General features: G+C 46.0%; 1 protein-coding gene across 1 annotated transcript in view; it reads right to left on the bottom strand.

The window, feature by feature from the left end:
- CCDC63 (coiled-coil domain containing 63) overlaps positions 1-24,094 on the bottom strand; it is a 34,875-nt gene extending 10,781 nt beyond the window's left edge. Inside the window, exons 1-7 of the mRNA XM_068989614.1 lie at positions 24,036-24,094; positions 18,984-19,173; positions 8,659-8,778; positions 7,839-8,020; positions 6,505-6,686; positions 5,159-5,379; positions 727-801 (exon numbers count right to left, since the gene is read on the bottom strand). Coding sequence (XP_068845715.1) covers positions 727-801; positions 5,159-5,379; positions 6,505-6,686; positions 7,839-8,020; positions 8,659-8,778; positions 18,984-19,173; positions 24,036-24,094 — 1,029 coding nt within the window. The remainder of the gene's footprint in view (positions 1-726; positions 802-5,158; positions 5,380-6,504; positions 6,687-7,838; positions 8,021-8,658; positions 8,779-18,983; positions 19,174-24,035) is intronic.
- Between the last annotated feature and the right edge of the window lie 1,039 nt (positions 24,095-25,133).

The raw sequence follows: 25,133 nt of genomic DNA, 5'->3' as shown, positions 1-25,133 counted from the left end.
GTAAGCCACACACTAAAGATGGCAAAACTGGAAGGAGAAGCCTGATTTACTGATAACATCATAACCAGCCCTAAAGTGCTAATCTTCAGATTTACATTTTAACAAAGTAAATAAACTATGGCATAGACCACTGTTATTTTGGGTCCCTATTATTAGCAGCTGAATGCAATGCAAAGCTCATACAGCATCACAACTCCATGATGATGGGGACTGCTTCTCTGAACCTCAGTTTCCGTATCTGTGAAATAGATCATATCACCTACTTCATAGTGTTGTTGTGAGGACTAAATGAGATAGTGCAAGCCAAGCTCTTAGCCCAGTGTCTTGTGCATAGTAATTGCTCAGGAAATGTTTGTAATTACTATTATTGACTGAGAACAGGCCGCAACTAGGACAAGGGAGAGAAAGAAGTAAAGACAGAGGCAGAGATCTGTTTGGAACTCACCAGTCAGGGATGAAATTACAGACACAAGGGCCTGGGATAGGCTTCCTGATGTGGGAGAGTCTTTAAAATGGAAAAAGAAAGGCTTTGTCTTTTTTAGGAGCAAAATTTTGCAGCAACATCTGTAGCAGAGGCTGCCTGTGACAAAGGGTCAGAACATGTCAAGACATGACTCAGGCCAGTAGTCACAGGACAGACATCTTACTCCTACTGAGAGTCAACTGACAGGCCATTAGATAGACAACAGAGACTCCCATGTCCCTCCCTCCGCAGTCTGGTCTTACCTCCAGCTCTCTCAGGATGGCGTGGTTGTCTTCATGGGATGATTTCTGCTGGGATCGCAAGCGCATGATCTCATTCTGCTCAGGAGAGAACCAGACCATAAGGAAAAGTGGTGTCCCCCTTCCTAGAACACCTCAAAATAAGCCAGGGCCTTGAAGAGTTCATGAGGACTTATTTCACTTTTTTAATATATCTAGAATATATTTTAATTGGAGGATAATTGCTTTACAATGCTGTGTTTGTTTCTGCTGTACACAATGTGAATCAGCTATAAGTACACATATATCCCCTCCCTAGTGAGGATTTAAATTATCCATTTCAAGAAACCCCAGAACCCCTGGACCCTTCTTAGGTCCATGGAAGTTTCCTGATGCTTTTTAAATTAAAAGGAGGATGAGGGGGGTGAGTGGGTGGGTGGTTCATCCTTTCTGGAGAATTGCCTATAATCAATAGGATTTGCTGCAATGGTGGCAATGTTCTATCTGCACTGCCCAGTACCGCAGCCATTAGCCACACATAGGCACAGAGCTCTTGCAATGTGGCTAGGACCAATGAGGAACTCACTTTTAGATTTAATTTAAATTGATTTAAACTAAAACCTCCCATGTGACTGGCGGCTACGGTAATGGACAGACAGCTCCAGAGCAGGGGTTCTACCACTCTACTGTGAATCAGAATCACCTAGGGGTTTGTGAAAACAGATATCTGGGCTCCACACCAGAGCTTCTGATTTAGTACGTCTGGGTGAGGCCCTGTGCTGTGCTATGCCTAGTCACTCAGTCATGTCTGATTCTTTGCAACCCCATGGACTATAGCCTGCCAGGCTCCTCCGTCCATGGGGATCCTCCAAGCAAGAATACTGGAGTGGGTTGCCATCCCCTCCTACAGCAGATCTTCCCAACCCAGGGATTGAACCCAGGTCTCCTGCATTGCAGGTGGATTCTTTACTGTCTGAGCCACCAGAGAAGCCCAAGAATATGAAGCTTATCCCTTCTTCAGGGGAACTTCCTGACCCAGGAATTGAACTGAGATCTCCTGCATTGCAGGTGGATTCTTTACCAGCTGAGCTACCTGGAAATCCCGGGTGAGGCCCTAGAACGCACATTTCTCACAAGTTCCCAAGAGATGCTGCTGCAGTGATAGCCCAGGGGCCAGATCTGAGAACTCCAGGGCTAGGGCAGTGTATCCAAATGTAAAAGGCATGCACTTTTTGATGGGGCAATACCATTTCCAGGAATCTGTCCCAAGGAAATAGTAGGACACATGGGCAAAGGTAGCCACTCAAGGCCACCCCTTGAGTTATCATTCATTATCTCCATTAGGAACAACCTGAATGTCTACTGGTTGTTGATTGGTTAAGTAAATAATGGTACATTTATATCATGGGGGGAAAGGGTCTCAAATTAAAATACAATTTAACTGCATATTCCAGGCTTATTTTCAGAGAATCTAGGTTTGTACGTATGAGACAGGGCCTGAAGAATCTTCTTTTTTAAGAAGCATCTTGTGATATTATTACTACAGAGCATCTGGGGAGCATCTAGGGGCTCCAGAAGCCACTACAAAGAACATAGGAATAAAAAGGTTTCTTTAACTATGTAAATTTATTTAAAATACCAGGGGAGAAAACCATAGATGATATTGGGCAAAACTGTCGGAGAAAAAAAGTTCATAAAACAGCAAAAACTATTTTGTTCGCTACCACATTACCAGTGTCCTTTGGGCCCTCAAAAACCTTCCCTGCGATACTGAAGATGGCCACCAGAGGGAAGTGGCGAAGCGCCTAAACGGGAGGTGGCCCACTCAGAGGCCAACTGGGCCCCTCTTGCTTGAGACTGGTCTGGTCTCTTCAGAGCAAATGAGATCCCAGCTCCTCTCAGCAAAGGAGGGAGAGTATGGTCTGACCAGTTAATAGAGGCAGTGCACTCAGCTTCCTGTGAGAATGTGGGCTGGAGTTATCAGATCTGACTTTCCTAGGGAAACCAGAAATCCACATTTTCATGTGGAATATCCTGATTTTTAAATGTTGGCAACTCACTAATTTTAAAATTTGGGTATGAAGGAGGCCAAGCAACAGAACAATGAAGCCTGCGTTCATCAGTTTATGACCTCTGACCCCAGCCCTCTAGGTAAAAGTGAAGTCAGATGTTAGAATCCTAAATGTTTTTGACTTAAATCTGAACCCTACTTTGGGCAGAGGTGCCACAAGAGGGCAAAGAGATAAGGGCTCAAACACCCTCTCCAGTAACCCATCTCACCTCCACCCCCTTCATCCAGAACCACTCCATTTCATCTGTTTTATTTACTGATGTTTCCTCATACCCTAGTTTAAAGAAAAACTTCGGTAGCTTTTAATGAAAGCTTGGAAACTACTGCTCCAGTCCGAATGTCATTCTACAGGTGGGGAAACTGAAGCCCAGAGAAGGCGGGAGTTTGGCCATCTTTCCTCAGATACACTTGTCCTCACAACAGAGACAAGCTGTGTGGCTGTAGAATAAAGGAGAGTGCCCTCAAGGTGACTGGGAAAGTCAAGGTCAAGGTTGCTGTTGGAGAACAGCTGCTCGGTGCCTCCCACTGTGTGCAGGGCAGTCCTGGGCTTTGGGAATGGACAGGGCACCCACGAGGGCGCCTGTCCTCTGAAAGACGGGCCTCCTCTCCCCTTAGCTCTCTGGGCCACCCAGCCAAAGGGGTACCCCAGCTGAACAGTGGAAGGAGAGCGGGATTGGGGTACTTGCCCACCCTCTTGGCAGGTCATTCGTTTGGCCACCAGCCACCAGGAAAGACACACAGACAGCCTTCTCCACATACCTGCCTCCTGGTTCCAGAAACTGCTCCATCACCTCACCCATTCTGGAGCTCAGCTATGCGATTCAGCACATTCCCGCCTTAATTTCTTTAGACCTTTGTAGTCTCTTTTTACAAAGCTCACCTCTCTTTACCCATTTTGGGCATGCCATCTGTTTCCTGTGACAGCCCACCTCCGTTTCCACGTGTCACCTGTACTATTATTATCTATTAGTAGCTTTCTTTAAATTGACCAAATTTTGGGTAGTTTGTTTATCACTATTTGTTTACCGTTATTATTACTACCTGGGCTTCCCAGGTGGTGCAGTGGTAAAGAATCCACCTGCCAATGCAGGAGACTCAAGAGGGGCAGGTTCGATCCCTGGATCAGGAAGATCCCCTTGCCTGAAGAATCCCATGGACAGAGGAGCCTGACGGGCTACAATCCACGGGGTCACAAATAGTTGGACATGACTGAGCAACTGAGCATGCAGACATTACTACTACTTACCACCCTAAGGAATCCTCTCTATAGAATCACAATGCTCTGCGTGCTGTTCTTTCTAATCCCCATTAAAATTAACTTCATCACTCATTCTGAAAAAATTAAAATGTTTTCCCCTGTCTTCTAGCTACTTGCATGTGGCCCCACATTCAGGAAATGGTGACACTGCAAAAGGAAGGGCTCCCCTAGGTTTCCACCCAGCACAGGGACCTCAGAGGGAAGAGTAATGAGTTCTCAGAGGAGGTGACATTTGTCAGGACTAATGAGTGGTATTGCATCAGAAGAAAAGTGGGAGGGGTGGGGAACAGCATGAGGAAAGTTTCAGAGAAGGGAAACACAGGGGGCAGCTGGGACTGGCAGCTGATGGGAGTGCCTTGAGGGTCGCGATGAGAGCTGAGCCTGCAGGGGCAGGTTGAAGCCAAATTCTGAAAGGACTGGAGTGTCATGCTAAGTTTAGACTCTCTCTGTGCAGAGAGTTCCAAAGGCTGTTTCTGTGTGTTCTGGGGAGTAAGCAGCTCAGGGAGTCAAGTTTGGGAAATTACAGGTTCAACAAAGGTAAATAGTTTCTTTACTGCAGGACTTATCAGAGCCCTTACTATGCTCACGTACATCAGTTCTCTCCAAGATCAATTTACCATCTCTCCTCAATTCTACAAAGCTGTCTATTGACAGGGGTCAGCCAGCTTTTAAGGCAAAGGGCCACACAGTCAATATTTTGGGTTTTGCAAGCCATATATGGTCTGTCTTGCATATTTTTTTCCCTTACAACCCTTTAAAAATGTAAAAATCATTCTCAGCTCATGGGCTGTGCAAAAATAGGTCCAAAGGCCATATCTGGCTGTAGCTATAGTTTACTGAACTCTGGATTATAAGACATACCATGGATTTTAAATGTCACCTCTCAGGGGTGAGGGGACATGAACCTATTAAGTGTATGTATCAACTGAAAGACAAATACCAGTTTCAGGAAGGTTAAAATGTAGAGGGGAGAACATTGGGGGAATATAGTATTTCCCAAACTTTTTTTGACTTGAAGTCCTTTTTTCTGCAGAGCAGCTCAAAGAGTGTTCTGAGGAAGCTGCCTTGGGGAAGGCTACTGCGGGAGCAGGTGGGCCCCTGGCCTGGGAAAGGAGAGGTGCCCCGACCTGGATTCTCTCGATCTTCTTGTGCATCATCTCCATGTCATTGTTGAGCTCCGTGACATACGTGAACCGGGCAAAGTTCTTCTCCTCCCTGGCCAGAAACTCCTCGATGAGCTGATTCAGGTTCCCAGTCTTTGTCAGTTTCAGCAGCCGGAGGTGAGCCACCTCGTAGCTCTCAAAACTCTCACCCTTGCTCTTCTTCCCATACTTCTTTGCCTTGAGAGCTAGAAAAGGAAGAACCAGCAACTGTGAGTCTGAAAGGGAAGCCACTCAGAGCAAAGTCTGCCCCAGGGAGGGGGCTAGACTTTCCCAGGACAAGGAGGGGGAAAGTGAGAGATGGAGTTTCCCAGAAACACTTCTAGCCATACAGTTGCAAATGAGAAGGTAGAAGGGGACAGAAGGGCTAAAAGACCAAAAATCAAATGCAGCTACACAGGGGGCTCTCTGAAGAGCTCAGATCTTTCAACCTGTTCAGGAGAGAGTTAACATAGCAGCCCTGAGCCTGCTCTGCTTAGAAAGGTCTGTTTGCAAGACTGGCCCTTCACCTTCATCTGGGAACTTAAATGGTGAACATTTCCCTACACTGATATAAAACTGTCCTCAAATGGTTCAGAGTGGCTCCTCTGTCCTGTATGGACAGTGTGGCCTGTGCCGAACACCTGCCTTCCTGCTGGGAGGCTGGAATCTTGGGATGTGCTGGGGAGAGAGGGCCTACACGACCAGCCCCTAGTAAGAATCTTGGGCATCGAGTCTCTAACTAGCTCCCCAAATAGATGACTCTTCACACGTGTTGTCAAAACTAGAGGCTGGAGGAATTAAGCATATCCTGTGTGACTCCACTGGGAGAAGATCCGGGAAGCTTGTGCCTGGTTTCCTCTGGACCTCGCCCCGTGCACCTTTTCTCCCTGCTGATGTGTCTACATCATAGCCATGTTTGCAATGATATGCTGAGTCTTGTGAGTCCTCCTTCAGAATCTCCAAACACGGATAGGGCTGCCTCCAATAAAAGTTCCTCCTCTAAATAATGGAAGCAGAGCCACAAGGTGAGGCCACATCCTGTAGGTTAGGGATGGCGGATAAAATCCAACTCATCTAGTTAAATTTGAATTTCAGACAAACAATGTATTTTTAAAAGTATAAATATGTGCCAATTGTAGATAAACCACAAATAATTCTTTAGTGTAAGTATCTTTTAAATATTGCATGGGACTAAAATTTTATTCTTTGTTTATCTGCAATTTAAATTTAATGGTGTCTTGTATTTTTCTTAGCTAAATTTGGCAACCTTGGTACAAGGAGACTTGGGCACCTTCAGTTGAGAGAAAGAGGTATTCAGTGGAGAGAGATACCTTCTTCCTTTTTGGACTGCTCCTCGAATTCAAGACGATCATTCAGCTTGATGAGCAAGAAGGATTTGAGCTTGGTTTCATGATCGTAGACACGCTCCAGCTCTCGGATCTCCAGGTTGTACTGAGAGATGTCCTTCTGCTGGCGGTCCTTCATGGCAGCCATTCGAGCCATGGCTTCCAGCCTCGGTGGGGGGAGGGGAGCACAACAGAGTCTGAGTGTCCAGAGGCTCCTTCCTTCTCCCCCGCTTCTCCCTACCAGTCCAGACGGACTTCATTCCTGGGCAGTGATCATCCCTTCTTTTAATTATGGAGATTTCTGGGAGTAGAGGAACCACCTTCCTCACCTGAATGACAGGAGCTCACAACTCTAGACCACCCTCAGGAAATGATTTTCTATCATCATCTCTGTCACCACCCTGATCATCACCACCATCAGCATTACCCCTATCATCACCACCAAACCATCAGCATCACCACATCAGCATCACCACCATCAGCATCATCGAACATCACCATTATCACGATTACCATCATCGTCACCACTTGTCAAGTATAATACTATGCCCCAGCCACTCCCTTATATACTCGTTTTTTTTTAATACATATTTATTTGGGCTGCACCAGGTCTTAGTTGCTACATGCAGGGTCTTCGATCTTCATTGTGGCACGCAGGATCTTCTGAGCTGCAGCAAGCAAACTCTTAGTCTCGGCATATGGGATCTAGTTCCCTGACCAGGGATTGAACCTGGTTCCCTGCATTGGGAGTGCGGAGTCTTAGCCACTGGACCACCAGGGAATTCCCTATACTAATATTATGTAATCCTCACTTCCACCCAAAGAAGTCCTAAAATAAATTAGTGGTGGTGGAGCCAGGTTTCAAACCCAGATCTCTCTAGTTTCAAAACCTGCACCCTTCACATCTGAACTGCATGCCTTTCGCCCTTCCAGGGGTGAAGCCGGGAAACAGTCCAGACTGAGAGGGATCCCTAGGACTACAGGCAGGGACACCTGGGGAAGATGATATAGAATAGGGGTTTAAATCTCAGCTCCACCACATCTGCCACTTACCTGGATCTCAGGTAAGCATTTTGACATCTCTAAGCCTTCATTCCCTGGCCTATAAAATGGGGATAGTAACTCCTAGGGCTGTGGTGAGGGTTAAAACACTACCCAGAGCATCTAGCATCTTGCTTGGCAGAGACACAACCAGTGCTCAGAGTTACGATGATGATGGTTTCAGGTTCCTCAACACATAAGCACAGTGGGTAGAGGGGTAAGAAGCCCAACAGGTGGCTGAGACATCTCTGCCCCCAGGAGTCTCTCCACCAGCCTACCTCTGCTCGTAGGCCTGGGCAGACTGCTCGATGGCCACATTCATCGTCTTCTTCTGCATCAACAGGCGCCGACAAAGATGCTGGTAGACGTTGTCGTAAGCAGCCTTCTCATGCCTCAGTTCCTCGATCTCCTTCCGGAGCTTTGCGTTGGTGGTCAGCATCTGGTCAAAGTGCACAGTGACCTGCAAGGAGAGCTGAGCTTCAAAACGAGGCTCACTCCTGGGGCACGAGACAAGCTTCCAGAAGGCAGCCAGAGTGTTGCAGCGTCTTCCCTGCACCTCCCACCCCAGGCCCACCGAACCACAGTTGGAGCGCTGCCTGGCCTGTTTGTACACCATCGTTCACCTTCTCCTGACTCAACCAATGAAATGTATGCCTGCTAATGGCTTCATGGACATCATTCTTTCCTTCTCCAAAGGGAGGGAGAGCTGTCTGCAGAGATTTTGTTTGGCCGTGTTGCACCATGTGGGATCTTAGTTCCCCACGTGTTCCAGGTACATTCATGCACACGTGTTCAGTTGTGTCCGACTCTGTGCAACACTATGGACTACAGTCCACCAGGCTCCTCTGTCCATGGGATTTCCCAGGCAAAAATACTGGGAAATACTGGGGTGGGTTGCAAGTTACTTCTCCAGGGGATCTTCCCAAACTAGGGATCGAACGCATGTCTCCTGTGCTACAGGTGGATTCTTTACCACTGAACCATAGGGAAACCCCTTAGTTTCTCTGCCAGGGATCAAACCCATGCCCTCTGCAGTGGAAGCAGGGAGTCCTAACCATTGGACAGCCAGAGCATTCCCCCAGAAGACACCTTACGTACAAGATTCAAACGGGTTTCCAAAATGTGGATCTGTTTTTGCAATTTCCGGGGGTTATTGGCCTCCTGTATTTTTGTGAAAATCTGTCTTTGGTTTACAATTTTTTTCTCCATCTGAACAATCTGAAAAAAAGAGAGAGAGGGAAAACCCAGCTGTGTTAACATCTGTATGGGGACAAATGCAATAGTTCACTAACTCAAGCATGCTAAAACAAAAACTACCATGTTATTTCTTTTCCTATGAATAGAATTTTAATTTCTCTCTTGGCTGTGGACTCAACTTAATCTTAGTCAGTTTGGGACAAAATGAGCAACTAAGAGTTTTTATTCTCACTTGTGCATGTAAATTTCACTCACATATGGGCAAAAATTTCACCTGACCCTAAAGCCACTGTTTTCCTGGAGAAATGGCAGAAATTTCCTGTAACCTTGTTTTTGGTTGGTTGGCAGGTTTTTTGTTTGTTTCTTTTTCTGACTCTCACAATAATGGGGATGCTGCTGCTGCTGCTAGGTTGCTTGTCATGTCCGACTCTGTGTGACCCCATAGACGGCAGCCCACCAGGCTCTGCCGTCCCTGGGATTCTCCAGGCAAGAACACTGGAGTGGGTTGCCATTTCCTTCTCCAAGGCATGAAAGTGAAAAGTGAAAGTGAAGTCGCTCAGGTGTGTCCAACTCTTAGCGCCCCCATGGACTGTAGCCTACCAGGCTCCTCCATCCATGGGATTTTCCAGGCAAGAGTACTGGAGTGGGGTGCCATTGCCTTCTACCGCTTCAGTCGCTAGCAACTCTTAAAGAGCAGGTCATGAGGTGTCACACCCTGCAACATGTAAGACAGCACCAGACATCCAAAAATTGACCCCATCCCTTGTGACTGTCCAGTGCACCTTAGATGTCAGGCAGGTGAAAATCCTCTCTATAATCCTCTGTATCTAGAATCAAAATGTCTTCTACATATACACACATAGCATTTTTCATTCTCTCTCTTTTTTTTAATTTTTGGCTGTGCTGTGTCTTTGTTGCTGTGCATGGGCTTTCTCTAGCTGCAGAAAGCAGGGGCTACTCTCTAGTTGCGGTGCACAGGCTTCTCATTGCTGTGACTTCTGTGGCTGCAGAGCACAGGCTCTGGAGTGCACATGCCTCAGTATTGTGGCTCCTGGGCTGTAGCGCACAGGCTCAATGGTTGAGGAGCATGGGCTTAGCTGCTCTGCAGCACGTGGGATCTTTTCCAGCCAGGGGTGAAGCCCACGTCTCCTCCATGGGCAGATGGATTCCTTACCACTGGACCACCAGGGAAGTCCTTTCATTCAGTTTTAATAGACAAGTATCCAGGAATGGAGTCACTGTATAAATCGAGAGAATGTTCATTGATTTGTCTGGAACTTAACCAAGAGTTGGCCATCATTTTGGAAATCTCGACACCAGCACAACGTGATCATCTTGTGGTTTTTGTTTGGTTATGCTGTGAGGCTTGTGGGCCTCTTAGTTCCCTGACCATGGATTGAACCTGGGCCACTGCAGTGAACACAGCAACTGCTAACCCCTGGACGTCCAGGGAATTCCCACGGATCATCTTCTTTGAGTTGTGGATACAGCAAGCCCCAGTCGGTCTGCAGTGTGGAATCTGGCCCGCTGCCTGTTCTCATAAAGTCTTACTGGCCCACAGCCATGCCCATTCCTTGCATTGTCCGTGGCTGCCTTCAGGCTATGAAGCAGAACGGAATAGCTGCAACACAGACCACATGGCCGGTAAAGCCAAAATATTTACTATCAGGCCCTCTGTGGAGCAATTTGCCAGCCCTGTTCAGGATAAGTCAGGCCAAAACATGAGCATATCGAAATACATACGATTTTAGTATAAATAGCTTTCCTTTACGTTTCCTTTATATTATAGTTATAGCATCATATTGATTTAAAAGAAGAAGGGTAAAGGATTATATCATCTATGAATTTTACTTCAGGATTGTAAAGGAGGTATTATAAATATTTGCTGTTAAAAAGACGTGCTGGCAGTTGAGTGATTCATAATTTCAAGTGTCAATGACTAGAAAATGATTAAGTTCATTTAGGCTCAGAACTTGTTAAAAATATGCTTTCCTCAGAAGAATTTCCTCTGCTTTTATAGGCACAGATCTCAGCAGCCTCCCTTAAGGGGTAGCAGCTTGTATCAGTTAGGAATACATGCAACAACAAATTACAGAAAGCCTGGCTAAATAGTGGTTTAAACAAATTATGGTTTATCTTTCTCTCATAATACATTGATGGCTTAAGTTCAGTAACTGAACTATGTAAGGACAAGATCTGTATAATTCACCTGACTTCTCCGTCAAAACATGGCTGCCACAGCACCAGCCTTCACAGTTATGTTCCATGGAGGAATACAGAGGAAGAAATATGGATGAAGGGTAGGACCTATATCTAAGACGTTTGGCCCTTCGAAGAAAAGCTATGAAAAATCTAGATATTATATTCAAAAGCAGAGACATCTCTTTGCCAACAAAGGTCTGTCTAGTCAAAGCTATGGTTTTTCCAGTAGTCACGTATGGATGTGAGAGCCGGACCATAAGGAAGGCTGAGCACTGAAGAACTGATGCTTTCAAACTGTGGTGCTGGAGAAGACTCTTGAGAGTCCCTTGTACAGCAAGGAGATCAAACCAGTCAACCTGAAGGAAATCAACCCTGAATATTCATTAGAAGGACAGATGCTGAAGCTGAAGCTCCAATACTTTGGCCACCTGATGCGAAGAGCCGACAATGGAAAAGACCTTGATCTAGGAAAGACTGAGGGCAGGAGAAGGGGATGACAGAGGATGAGAAGGTTGGATGTCATCATCAACTCAGTGGACATGAGTTTGGGCAAGCTCTGGGAGATGGTGAAGGACAGGGAAGCCTGGGTGCTTGCAGTCCATGGGGTTGCAAAGGGTTGGCCACAGCTGAGTGACTGAACAGCAACAGCAAACCAGCTGGAGTCTCTGAGCTGCAGGGGCATCTGGTAGGGAAACGTCCGGAAAACGTTTCCTTATTCCTAAAAGGGAGTTCTAGGACGAGATGGTCTGTCTTCTCTTGCAGATGTTGTTCCATATGGATGCAGTGCCTGGAATTGCTGCTGCCCACAAAGGACAAATACTTTGATAACCTAACTGAGCTGCTGAATCAACCATCCTGAAGCTTGTATTATTTTTATACTTCCTGTTGGTTTTAGTCACCAAGTCATGTCCAGCTCTTTGCAACCCCATGGACTGTAGCCCGCCAGACTCCTCTGTCCATGGGATTTCCCAGGCAAGAATGGTGGAGTGTGTTGCCATTCCCTTCTCCAGGGGATCTTCCCAACCCAGGGATCAAACCCAAGTTTCCTTCATTAACAAGTAGAGTCTTTACAACTGAGCCATGAGAGAAGCATGCTACTGCCTGTTAAATGAGATAAAAACATTTTCTTATTGCCAGTACTTTACTCAGGGAAGGTGGGCTCTGCCCCGAGGCCCAAGGGATAAATCATCATCCATCTAAACCAGGGGCTGGGGAACTTTTTCTAAAAGGCCAAAACAGTAAATATTTTAGGCTTCGAGGACCAAGAGACTCACATAACCATTTTAGAGTATGTGAGTATGTAGATACTCACATAACCATTTAAAAAGCAAACATTTAAGATGTAAAAACCATTCTTCACTAGAGGGCCATAAACAAACAGACCAGACTTGGTGCTTGCACCATAATCTGCTGCCCCTGGTATACCCCAAACCAATTCTGGAAATTCCATAATTTCTCTTTATCAGTGATTGGCAAAGGAATGGACCTATACCCCAACCCTGGCCAATCAGAGAAAATCTGCTGGAGGGATTTTGTGAGTTATTCTCCCTTTCATAAGAAGAGAATATCATGTAGGAAAACTCCCATCCATTCTTTATATTTTTGAATGCAATTCTATGAAATATTATACCAGCTAATGTATCCATTCAGTTCAGTTGCTCAGTCGTGTCCGACTCTTTGCGACCCCATGAATCGCAGTACGCCAGGCCTCCCTGTCCATCACCAACTCCCGGAGTTCACTTAGACTCACGTCCATCGAGTCCGTGATGCCATCCAGCCATCTCATCCTCTGTCGTCCCCTCCTCCTCCTGCCCCCAATCCCTCCCAGCATCAGAGTCTTTTCCAATGAGTCAACTCTTCGCATGAGGTGGCCAAAGTACTGGAGTTTCAGCTTCAGCATCATTCCTTCCAAAGAAATCCCAGGACTGATCTCCTTCAGAATGGACTGGTGGATCTCCTTGCAGTTCAAGGGACTCTCAAGAGTCTTCTCCAACACCACAGTTCAAAAGCATCACTTCTTCGGCGCTCAGCCTTCTTCACAGTCCAATTCTCACATCCATACATGACCACTGGAAAAACCATAGCCTTGACTAGATGGACCTTTGTTGGCAAAGAAGTGTCTCTGCTTTTGAATATGCTATCTAGGTTGGTCATAACTTTCCTTCCAAGGAGTAAGCATCTTTTAATTTCATGGCTGCAATCACCATCTACAGTGATTCTGGAGCCCAAAAAATAAAGTCTGCCACTGTTTCCATTGTTTCCCCATCTATTTCCCATGAAGTGATGGGACCAGATGCCATGATCTTTGTTTTCTGAATGTTGAGTTTAAGCCAACTTTTTCACTCTCCTCTTTCACTTTCATCAAGAGGCTTTTGAGTTCCTCTTCACTTTCTGCCATAAGGGTGGTGTCATCTGCATATCTGAGGTGATTGATATTTCTCCCAGCAATCTTGATTCCACCTTGTGTTTCTTCCAGTCCAGTGTTTCTCATGATGTACTCTGCAAAATAAGTTAAATAAGCAGGGTGACAATATACAGCCTTGACGTACTCCTTTTCCTATTTGGAACCAGTCTGTTGTTCCATGTCCAGTTCTAACTGTTGCTTCCTGACCTGCATACAGATTTCTCAAGAGGCAGGTCAGGTGGTCTGGTATTCCCATCTCTTTCAGAATTTTCCACAGTTCATTGTGATCCACACAGTCAAAGGCTTTGGCATAGTCAATAAAGCAGAAATAGACGTTTTTCTGGAACTCTCTTGCTTTTTCCATGATCCAGCGGATGTTGGCAATTTGATCTCTGGTTCCTCTGCCTTTTCTAAAGCCAGCTTGAACATCTGGAAGTTCACGGTTCACATATTGCTGAAGCCTGGCTTGGAGAATTTTGAGCATTACTTTACTAGCGTGTGAGATGAGCGCAATTGTGCGGTAGTTTGAGCATTCTTTGGCATTGCCTTTCTTTGGGATTGGAATGAAAACTGACCTTTTCCAGTCCTATGGCCACTGCTGAGTTTTCCAAATTTGCTGGCATATTGAGTGCAGCACTTTCACAGCATCATCTTTCAGGATTTGAAACAGCTCCACTGGAATTCCATCACCTCCACTAGCTTTGTTCGTAGTGATGCTTTCTAAGGCCCACTTGACTTCACATTCCAGGATGTCTGGCTCTAGATGAGTGATCACACCATCGTGATTATCTGGGTCGTGAAGATCTTTTTTGTACAGTTCTTCTGTGTATTCTTGCCACCTCTTCTTAATATCTTCTGCTTCTGTTAGGTCCATACCATTTCTGTGCTTTATCGAGCCCATCTTTGCATGAAATGTTCCCTTGAGCTCTAGTCTTTCCCATTCTGTTCTTTTCCTCTATTTCTTTGCATTGATCGCTGAAGGCGGCTTTCTTATCTCTTCTTACTATTCTCTGAAACTCTGCATTCAGATGCTTATATCTTTCCTTTTCTCCTTTGCTTTTTGCCTCTCTTCTTTTCACAGCTATTTGTAAGGCCTCCCCAGACAGCCATTTTGCTTTTTTGCATTTCTTTTCCATGGGGATGGTCTTGATCCCTGTCTTCTGTACAATGTCACGAACCTCATTCCATAGTTCGTCAGGCACTCTATCTATCAGATCTAGGCCCTTAAATCTATTTCTCACTTCCACTGTATAATCATAAGGGATTTGATTTAGGTCATACCTGAATGCTCTAGTGGTTTTCCCTACTTTCTTCAATTTGAGTCTGAATCTGGTAATAAGGAGTTCATGATCTGAGCCACAGTCAGCTCCTTGTCTTGTTTTTGTTGACTGTATAGAGCTTCTCCATCTTTGGCTGCAAAGAATACAATCAATCTGATTTCGGTGTTGACCATCTGGTGACGTCTATGTGTAGTCTTCTCTTGTGTTGTTGGAAGAGGGTGTTTGCTATGACCAGTGCATTTTCTTGGCAAAACTCTATTAGTCTTTGCCCTGCTTCATTCTGCATTCCAAGGCCAAATTTGCCTGTTACTCCAGATGTTTCTTGACTTCCTACTTTTGCATTCCAGTCCCCTATAATGAAAAGGACATCTTTTTTGGGTGTTAGTTCTAAAAGGTCTTGTAGGTCTTCATAAAACCATTCAACTTCAGCTTCTTCAGCGTTACTGGTTGGGGCATAGACTTGGATAACTGTGATATTGAATGGTTTGCCTTGGAGACGAACAGAGATCATTCTGTCGTTTTTGAGATTGCATCCAAGTACTGCATTTCAGACTCCTTTGTTGACCATGATGGCTACTCCATTTCTTCTGAGGGATTCCTGCCCACAGTAGTAGATATAATGGTCATCTGAGTTAAATTCACCCATTCCAGTCCATTTTAGTTCGCTGATTCCTAGAATGTCAACGTTTACTCTTGCCATCTCTTGTTTGACCACTTCCAATTTGCCTTGATTCGTGGACCTGACATTCCAGGTTCCTATGCAATATTGCTATTTACAGCTTCGGACCTTGCTTCTATCACCAGTCACATCCACAGCTGGTTATTGTTTTTGCTTTGGCTCCATCCCTTCATTCCTTCTGGAGTTATTTCTCCACTGATCTCCAGTAGCATATTGGGCATATTGGGAGTTCCTTTTTCAGTATCCTATCATTTTGCCTTTTCATACTGTTCATGGGGTTCTTGAGGCAAGAATACTGATACAGATACCCCTCGTCCAAGGTAAGGAGCAGCAGCTGTGCTTTGCTGGAGCAGCCATGAAGAGATACTCCGCGCCCAAGGTAAGAGAAACCCAAGTAAGATGGTAGGTGTTGCAAGAGGGCATCAGAGGGCAGACACACTGAAACCATACTCACAGAAAACTAGTCAGTCTAATCACACTAGGACCACAGCCTTGTCTAACTCAATGAAACCAAGCCATGCCCGCAGGGCAACCCAAGACAGGTGGGTCATGGTGGAGAGGTCTGACAGAATGTGGTCCACTGGAGAAGGGAATAGCTAATGTATATTATACCATTATACAAGATGGCTATTTGGCAGGCCATCTTGTAACCATGAGGCCAAGAGAGTCACAGAGAAAAATAAAAATCCATCATTGTAGAGCTGCTAAACCATCCCTAGGATGGTCTATTTCCAGTAAAACATCTTATTATGTGAGAAAAACAAACCTCTATTTTCCCAGCTGCTTCCAGTCAGGAATTGCATTACTTGTAGCCCAACACATTTCTCAAGCAAGATAGTGGCTCAGAAGATCAGACATCAAGGGAACCAGTGGATCTCACACAAAACTGGCAAGGTATAGAAATGCTACTTATGACTGACATCAGCCAGGTTTGGACTTTAGCTGGAACACACTGTCTCTCTCCTCTATAAATTCCCTCACAGCAAAATCAAATTGCTTCATCAGTGCTGACAAAGTCAGGTTCAAGTCAAGCCAGGTCCCTTTTGCACTTGGCTCTCCTTTCCTGTTCTATGCACAAGGCAACATCCTCAACACAAACCCACTCCAGCTCTCTTCTGATATAAAACAAATGACTTGTTTTGATTTATGGAAGGGTAGCGTCCTCCCCCATATATCAGGTGTGGTCTCTGCAGCTCCGAAGGGCTGCCTGTCCCTGCCTGAGCTGACCGCTAGAGTCCTGAGGCTCTAGCTCCGTGCCAAAGGAAGTTATGGCATCAGCTCTTGTGACTAAATTCAGAGCTGTATTCCCTTTGGCACCTTTATGTCAGACACTGCTTTTGTGATGCTGAAAGTAATTAGGCTTCAGCCCAATGGGAGACATTACCCAAAGCCTGTAGCTGAAGGGGAAATGCATTTGCCTACACAAGATGCCCAGCAGGAAGGCATCAGCTTATTAATTATTCTGTGAGGCCAAGCAGGGCCCAGTGGTATCCTCGCCTCCAGTGACCCCTTGAAAGGACAAAGTTCTGGGCACTGTGTGGTGGACACAGCAGGAGGGGATCCTGGGAGCTGGGATGGAATTAGACCAAGAAGGTTTCTGTGCTGGGCAGTGAGTGCCATACTCTTTGGATGATTTGCAAACTAAATCGCCTTTTCTAATGTTTCTGAGAATCCACATCCCTGTTTCTTTTTGCAATTTTTCTTTGTTCACTTTTTAAAGCATTTTTTTTCCTTTGATGTGCACCATTTTAAAAGTCTTTGTTGAATTTGTTACAGTATTATGGTTTGTTTTTTTTTTAATGTTTTGGTTTTTTGACCGCAAGGCATGTGGGATTTTAACTCTCCAACCAGGGATCAAACCTGCACCGTCTGCATTGGAAAGCGAAGTGTTAATCACTGGACCACCAGGGAAGTTCCCTCTTTGTTCACATTTATTGCCTTCTTCTCATACATTCATATATTCATTCATTCACTCATTCATCAATGTTTATCAAACCACCGCTTGATGCCAGACAACAGGGGTAAGACAGTATCCAAGACAGAGTGGCTTCTGCCCTCAGTGAACCTACAGTCTAGGACTGGAAACAACCCAGGAAGCATGTTGAGTCCTAGGAGAGGGGAGATAGAAGATAATTTGGACACACACAGAAGGGGCACATAGCAGGGAAGAATGAAGGGACAACTATCCTGCATAAACAGCATTTGAGCTGAGACCCAAAGGATGAATAAGACTCCCGCAAGCAGAGAGGATGGGACCCAGGACTCCAGGCAGAGGGAAGAGCATGTGCAAAGGCAGAGATGAGAGGCAACAGTGTGGGTCCATAAAGGCAGCCAGTGCGGATGGAGCCCAGAGGACAAGGGAGGTAGGGGTATTTACGCCAGGTTCCAGAGTGCCCTACTTCTCTGAGTACCCTGAGTGTGCTATCTGTTCCTGGCCAGGAACCTAATACCAGGGGGATATACTTTAAACTGGATAGAGGCCATAGAGAAGGCCTCCCTGAGACCTGAGAAAGTCACCTTTAGGCTGAGAAACGGAGAAAGCAATGGTAACCCACTCCAGTACTCTTGCCTGGAACACCCCATGGACGGAGGAGCCTGTAGTCCATGGGGTCTCCAAGAGTTGGACATGACGGAGCAACTTCACTTTCACTTTTCACTTTCATGCACTGGAGAAGGAAATGGCAACCCACTCCAGTGTTCTTGCCTGGAGAATCCCAGGGACAGGGGAGCCTGGTGGGCTGCCATCTATGGGGTCGCACAGAATCGGACACGACTGAAGCAACTTAGCAGCAGCAGCAGGCTGAGAAAAAGATAAGCAACTAGGGTGAGGCATTTGGGGGCAGCATACACAAAGGCCCTGAGGTGAGAAAAGACAGCATTATTTAGCGGGGTGGGGCGTGCGGCGAGAAAGGCTTTTGCAGCTGGAGTGGGAAGACTTCAGAAAGGAATAACATGGGATGAGCCTAGAAGGGTAGGCAGAGGCTAGATCACATAGGGACTTTCAAACCACAGTAAGGGATGAATGCTGTCCAGCAAATGTCTCTAGCTCTTTGTTTTCTGGACCCATGAGGACTGCACTTCCTAGGCCCTTTTGTGAATGGATAGAGTTGACTATTTTTGGATGGGTATGGGCACTGGGGGTATTTATGTGTTTTGTAGACTGTCTTGAGTCAATGGGTCATGAGCAGACGTGACACACTGGAACACTCAATTGCCAGGGTGAGACCCTCAGGATCTCACTTTTTTCTACCACAACCCCTGGCAATGTCCAAGATGGGAGCTATCCCATCAGCCTGGCCCCAGGATGAGAGGATTTAAGAGCCCCTAGCCCATCCACCATAGACCATAAATCATGTACGAAAAAGAAACCTTTGTTGTTTTAAACCACTGAGTTGGGGAGAGGGAGTGTTTGTTACTGCAGCATACCTAACCTCTCCTGACTGATACAGTAAGGATTTGGGCATTTATTCTAAGTGTAATAGGGAGGCACTGGAGACCACAGTGGGGAAATGGATCAATGGAACTGAGAGATTAGGGGTTACAATGGTGGTAGAGACAGGTTTAGAAAAGCCAGCAGTGCAGGGTATGGTGGGGAGTATCCCTCCCCCACTCCTTCCCCTTGCTCAGTGTTCTGGTTAACCCTTTAAGAGAAAGACCACACCTTCTCATCCAGTTCAGCCAACAGCAGTTTCATTGATTTAATCAGGGCCTCGTAGTCCTCCTTAGTTTGCAGCAGGAAACGCAGTTCCAGGTAGTTTTTCTCATTGAGATCCAGGTTCCTGGAGGACTTGATGAGATTCAAAAGCAGGGTGATCTCATCCTGCTCCTCCTGCAGGGTCTTGATTTCCTTGCTGTTGGGAAAGCAGCACATGATTAACCCTGAACCCCTGGCTTTGCCTGGATTGGACACTCCAGGCCCCTTGACCCTGAAAAGAGACTCAGAGAGGTACTTCCCAACCCAGCGAGTTGGAAGGAACTCATGCAAGGTCTCTAGTCCAGGTCCTGAACTTACATCACCTCTGATCCAGTTCACTGCAACTTCCACTTCTCTGCACCCTTCTCTGAGTGATACCTTTTTTTTTTTTTCCCTCAGAACAATTTGCAGCTGTGCCTGTCAAAACCCATTACCTAGACATGGTGGGAGCCCCCAAGTTTTCTTTTGTCAGCAGCTCACTGGCATCTGTCTGATTTTGCAAACCTTCTTTTCCAGCTTTCCGGCCTATTATCTCTGGTAATGACAGGCAAACCCATCAGACAGGATCTTTGGACTGTGCATCAACACAGAGCTGCACAGGAACCTCTAACCCCCGCCAGCTCCTCTATTCGGGGGCTAATGATTTATGAAATTGGCTAACATGAGTCTTCTTTCTCTCCCTTGTCTACTCTGGAGGAGAGAGGGGGTCAAGGACATGGGCAAATGGAGATTTTGAAAAGAAAAGAAGGCTTGGGTGACTGCACAGCAATTGAACAATGTGAAATGGCACAAAGGCCGAATTTCTTGCAAAGTCCTTGCAGCCTATTCCCACTGTTCAGTGCGATTTGCAGGCTTGCTGCCTCAGTATCCTTTGGAAGCTTGGAGAAATGAAGCATTTCAGGTCCCAACCCAGGACCTACTGAATCAGAATTTGCTTTGCAACAAGATCCTCAAGTGACTTCTATGCACTTTAAAGTTTTGGAAGCACCACTCTAGAACAGTAAAGAACATTCAAGGGCAAAGGGTCTGCAAAGACTTTTCTATAAATGGTTCAGTTCAGTTCAGTTCAGTCGCTCAGTTGTGTCCGACTCTTTGCGACCCCATGAATCGCAGCATGCCAAGCCTCCCTGTCCATCACCAACTCCCGGAGTTCACTCAGACTCACGCCCATCGAGTCCATGATGCCATCCAGCCATCTCATCCTCTGTTGTCCCCTTCTCCTCCTGCCCCCAATCCCTCCCAGCATCTGAGTCTTTTCCAATGAGTCAACTCTTCGCATGAGGTGACCAAAGTACTGGAGTTTCAGCTTTAGCATCATTCCTTCCAAAGAAATCCGAGGGCTGATCTCCTTCAGAATGGGCTGATTGGATCTCCTTGCAGTCCAAGGGACTCTCAAGAGTCTTCTCCAACACCACAGTTCAAAAGCATCAATTCTTTGGCACTCAGCTTTCTTCACAGTCTAACTCTCACATCCATACATGACCACTGGAAAAACCATAGCCTTGACTAGACGGACCTTAGTCGGCAAAGCAATGTCTCTGCTTTTGCATACGCTATCTAGGTTGGTCATAACTTTTCCTCCAAGGAGTAAACGTCTTCTAATTTCATGGCTGAAGTCACCATCTACAGTGATTCTGGAGCCCCAAAAATTAAAGTCTGCCACTGTTTCCATTGTTTCCCCATCTATTTCCCATGAAGTGATGGGACCGGATGCCATGATCTTCGTTTTCTGAATGTTGATCTTTAAGCCAACTTTTTCACTTTCCACTTTCACTTTCATCAAGAGGCTTTTTCAAGTTCCTCTTCACATTCTGCCATAAGGGTGGTGTCATCTGCATATCTGAGGTTATTAATATTTCTCCCAGCAATCATGATTCCAGCTTGTGATTCTTCCAGCCCAGCACTTCTCATGATGTACTCTGCAATATAAGTTAAATAAGCAGGGTGACAATATACAGCCTTGACGTACTCCGTTTCCTATTTGGAACCAGTCTGTTGTTCCATGTCCAGTTCTAACTGTTGCTTCCTGACATGCATATAGGTTTCTCAAGAGTAAGTCAGGTGCTCTGGTATTCCCATCTCTTTCAGAATTTTCCACAGTTTATTGTGATCCACACAGTCAAAGGCTTTGGCATAGTCAATAAAGCAGAAATAGATGTTTTTCTGGAACTCTCTTGCTTTTTCCATGATCCAGTGGATGTTGGCAATTTGATCTCTGGTTCCTCTGCCTTTTCTAAAACCAGCTTGAATATCTGGAAGTTCACGGTTCACGAATTGCTGAAGCCTAGCTTGGAGAATTTTGAGCATTACTTTACTAGCGTGTGAGATGAGTGCAATTGTGAGGTAATTTGAGCATTCTTTGGCATTACCTTTCTTTGGGATTGGAATGAAAACTGACCTTTTCCAGTCCTGTGGCCACTGCTGAGTTTTCCAAATTTGCTGGCATATTGAGTGCAGCACTTTCACAGCACGGTAAAGAGTAAATATTTTAGGTTTTGTGGGCCAGAGGACCTCTGTTGCATCTACTCAACAGAGCAACCATATGAAACACAAAAATGAATAGGTGTGGCTATGTGCCAATAAAACTTCATAAAAACAGGCAGCCAGTAAGACTTGGCTCATTAGCCACTACTGCTCTAAAGCAGCACTGTCCAGTAGATTATTCTGCAGTGATGGAAATGTCCTCTAGTTGCTCTGTCTGATAGCATCCACCAGGCACATGTGGCTACTGAGCACCTGAAATGTGGCTGATGGAACTGAAGAACTGAATTTCTAATTTTATTTATTGTAACTAATTACCAATGTAAATGGCCACATGCTGCTAGGGACCACCAGAGAGCACACCTAGTTCTAGAGCTCTTGTCTTCTAAACCTGGCCGTTGGGACTTCTCTGCCCCTCTTAAGCCCCTCATGGGAGGGGTCTTTGTAAAGGTACAGAGAAAAAAGAGAGCGAGCAGGATAATCCATCAAAGATTATCACCAGGCTTTCAGGGTGTAGTGAGGTCAGAAGAAAGCAAAAGGAAGGTTTGTCCATCTTTAGGCAGGGCTGGGACTGCAGTGTGAGTCTCCCCTCGAGTGAGATGCTTCAAAAATTAAGGAGATCTTCACTCTCAGGGTGGTATAGGTGCAAGGTCAGCACTGGGGAAAAGCACTTCCTTAAATATTGTACCCTAACGACCTCACTTATCTCAACCCAGTTTTCCTCCTATTTTAGGGTGTTAATGTCTACTCTTTCACTCCCCTCCCCTGCTTCAGTTCGATCACAGTGAAACCAGATCAGATGGACTGAGGTAGGGTAGAGCAGGATGCAGAAGAGTAAGAAAGATTCAAGAAAAACTGAAGACACACCAGGAAGTAGGCATTCCCTGATGCCCACACCAAGGACAGACTGTGAATCAAGATCACCTGGCACAGAAGTGCAGGCTATGGACTGCACAGCCCAAGGGAGCACCATCTACTTGAAAACATATCACCGATTTGCTGATTTATTGTACTTTTCTGAGAGATAGTTCATTCAGTTCAGTCGCTCAGTCATGTTCGACTCTTTGCGACCCCATGAACCACAGCATGCCAGGCCTCCCTGTCCATCACTAACTCCCGGAGTCCACCCAAACCCATGTCCATCGAATCAGTGATGCCATCCAACCATCTCATCCTCTGTCATCCCCTTCTCCTCCTGCCCTCAGTCTTTCCCAGCATCAGGGTCTTTTCAAATGAGTCAGCTGTTCACATCAGGTGGCCAAAGTACTGGAGTTTCAGCTTCAGCATCAGTCCTTCCAATGAATATTCAGGACTGATCTCCTTTAGGATGGACTGATTGGATCTCCTTGCAGTCCAAGGGACTCTCAAGAGTCTTCTCCAACACCACAGTTCAAAAGCATCAATTCTTCGGTGCTCAGCTTTCTTTATAGTCCAACTCTCACTTTCATACATGACCATTGGAAAAACCATAGCCTTGACTAGATGGACGTTTGTTGACAAAGTAACATCTCTGCTTTTCAATATGCTCTCTAGGTTGGTCATAACTTTTCTTCCAAGGAGTAAGCATCTTTGGTCGTGTTTTAACAAAATCTCTACATAACAATGATGTTTCCAACAGATGGCAGTAAAGAATCTTGAAAAAAGGGTGCCTTTTTCTAATTCACAGAGTGATCTCATACTGACCAACAGTGGCTCTGAGTAAGCCAAACCTTGGAAAATCTAAAGAACTTCTCTAGCCTCTGAACTTCGCACATCATCTAACAGTCAAATTTTCTTTCTACTAAGAGGCAGTTACTGCCTGTATAAACATTTTAGATGTAGTTAATGAATCACCTTTCCTTGGACGGAATCTAAGAATGCCTGTTTAACGTTTGCTTCTTCAAACCCCGAGAACACCTTTCTGTTGCCCAGGGAAAACTATGCATAATTTCTCGGGCAACTCAATTTCAAATATTCAGTCTTGAAGATCCCAAAAGGTCACACAAACAGGAAATGTCCTTTGGGGTATCCACTGCCGGGTGATTTCCCCTTCTCTGGGAACTCCCCACCTTCACTGCTAGAACCGCTGGGGATACCCATAGCTATTTTCCGTCCTATAGTTCAACCCCAGACCACAGCTGATTGGGCCAGAAGCAGACACCAGACCCAAGCTGAGACAATCAGATTCTCCCTGTCCTGAGAATTCTGGGATGGATTCTCAGAATTCTGGAATTGATTAAGGACAGTCTCTCTGTGTGGCCCTTGGTAGCTCAAGAATTGAAGGAAGCCATCTCCCACCAGCCACAGATGAGATCAAGAAAAGGAAGAACAAAACCCATGTGATGAAAGAAACAGGAACCAGCAATGGCTTCTAGTTTGGGTCCTTCCCTGAAACATGGGTGCTCTGCTCCCCTTGGGGTCCCCAAGACACCCTGAACTCTGAGAATATATCTCCTTTCCCCACTGAAGCTATCCCAAATGGGTCCATGCCCCAGAGGCCACATCAGAAGGCAAGCCCCATGAAACCAAAGCCCCAGATTTTCTCTGACCATCACTTACTGCTGGTTCATGATCTTCTGCTGGGAGCGGAAGTTAAAGGACTTCCGACTGTCCACCATCTTCCGGAACTGCTGCCTCAGCTTCCGAAGCTCCCCCTCAACCAGCTGCCCTTTGGTCTTCTCTGAAGGTTCCTGGGAACTTTCAAGGTCTTTTCTCCTGTGCTTCTTCTGGGTGAGACAGGGTGGGTATTAAGCAACAGGTTAGGTGACTAGAAAAGCCCACATTTCAACTCAAGGATGGAGGGCAAGAAGGGTGCTTGGGGCAGAGCTAGAGTTGAAAGACCACCCTTGGGTGATGTCAACTGCTTGTGCGTTACATGTAAAACCTGCCCTGGGTTGCTGAGGTGGAGAGGAGGCTGGGCCTCATTATTACATACTGAAGAGGTGGCCTTGCTGTGTGACCTTGGGTGAGTCACTTAACATCTGAGTCTCCAGTCTTTCATCGATAAAATGGGTGCATACAGATTTGCTGTCAAGATTCCATAAGCTAATATGTGTTTAGTGGACAGCACAATGCCTAACCCCAGAGTAAACCCTCTCTATATAGGAGCTATTACCCACCATTGGCATCTTGAAGGAATTGTGCTTTTCCTCTCTTCAGACACCGTACCCAAGGGAGGTCAATGCCAGCAAGTGCTCCTCTCTCTCTCTGCAATGCCCTGTCCAGAGTGGCAAAACAAAGAAAACTTGTGAGCCACCCCTGCTGGTGGGGCCGGACCCAGCAGCACCCTCTCCCTCCTCCCACAGTTTGGCACCAGAGGAGGACACGACAGATGGCTGCCCGGGTGTGAGAAGAGGCTTTTTTTTTTTAAGCAATGTTTTCCTGAAACCTGTTCCTCTCACAATTTATTATTAGGAGCCAGGCAGATGGTTCTGGCATGTTGGGTTACCCTCTTGCTCCCTGTGTTCCCAAAGAAGAGGGGCAAAATGGCATCAAGGCAGTGTGTCCTCTGATGGGGTTACATCGAAATTCACCCAGCTTCAGCTGTGAGGATAACCTCCCCTCACTTTTAAAAGCAGGAGCCGGTGGTACTGAGAGGCATTAGGTATTCAGAGGCGGGAACAATGCTAACCCTATGAACCCCATGGGGCTGTAAGA

This window comes from Capricornis sumatraensis, chromosome 17, assembly GCF_032405125.1.
Source record: "Capricornis sumatraensis isolate serow.1 chromosome 17, serow.2, whole genome shotgun sequence".
Lineage (NCBI taxonomy): Eukaryota > Metazoa > Chordata > Mammalia > Artiodactyla > Bovidae > Capricornis > Capricornis sumatraensis.
The sequence above is the reverse complement of the archived record's forward strand: the minus strand, read 5'-3'. Positions and strand labels throughout refer to the sequence as shown.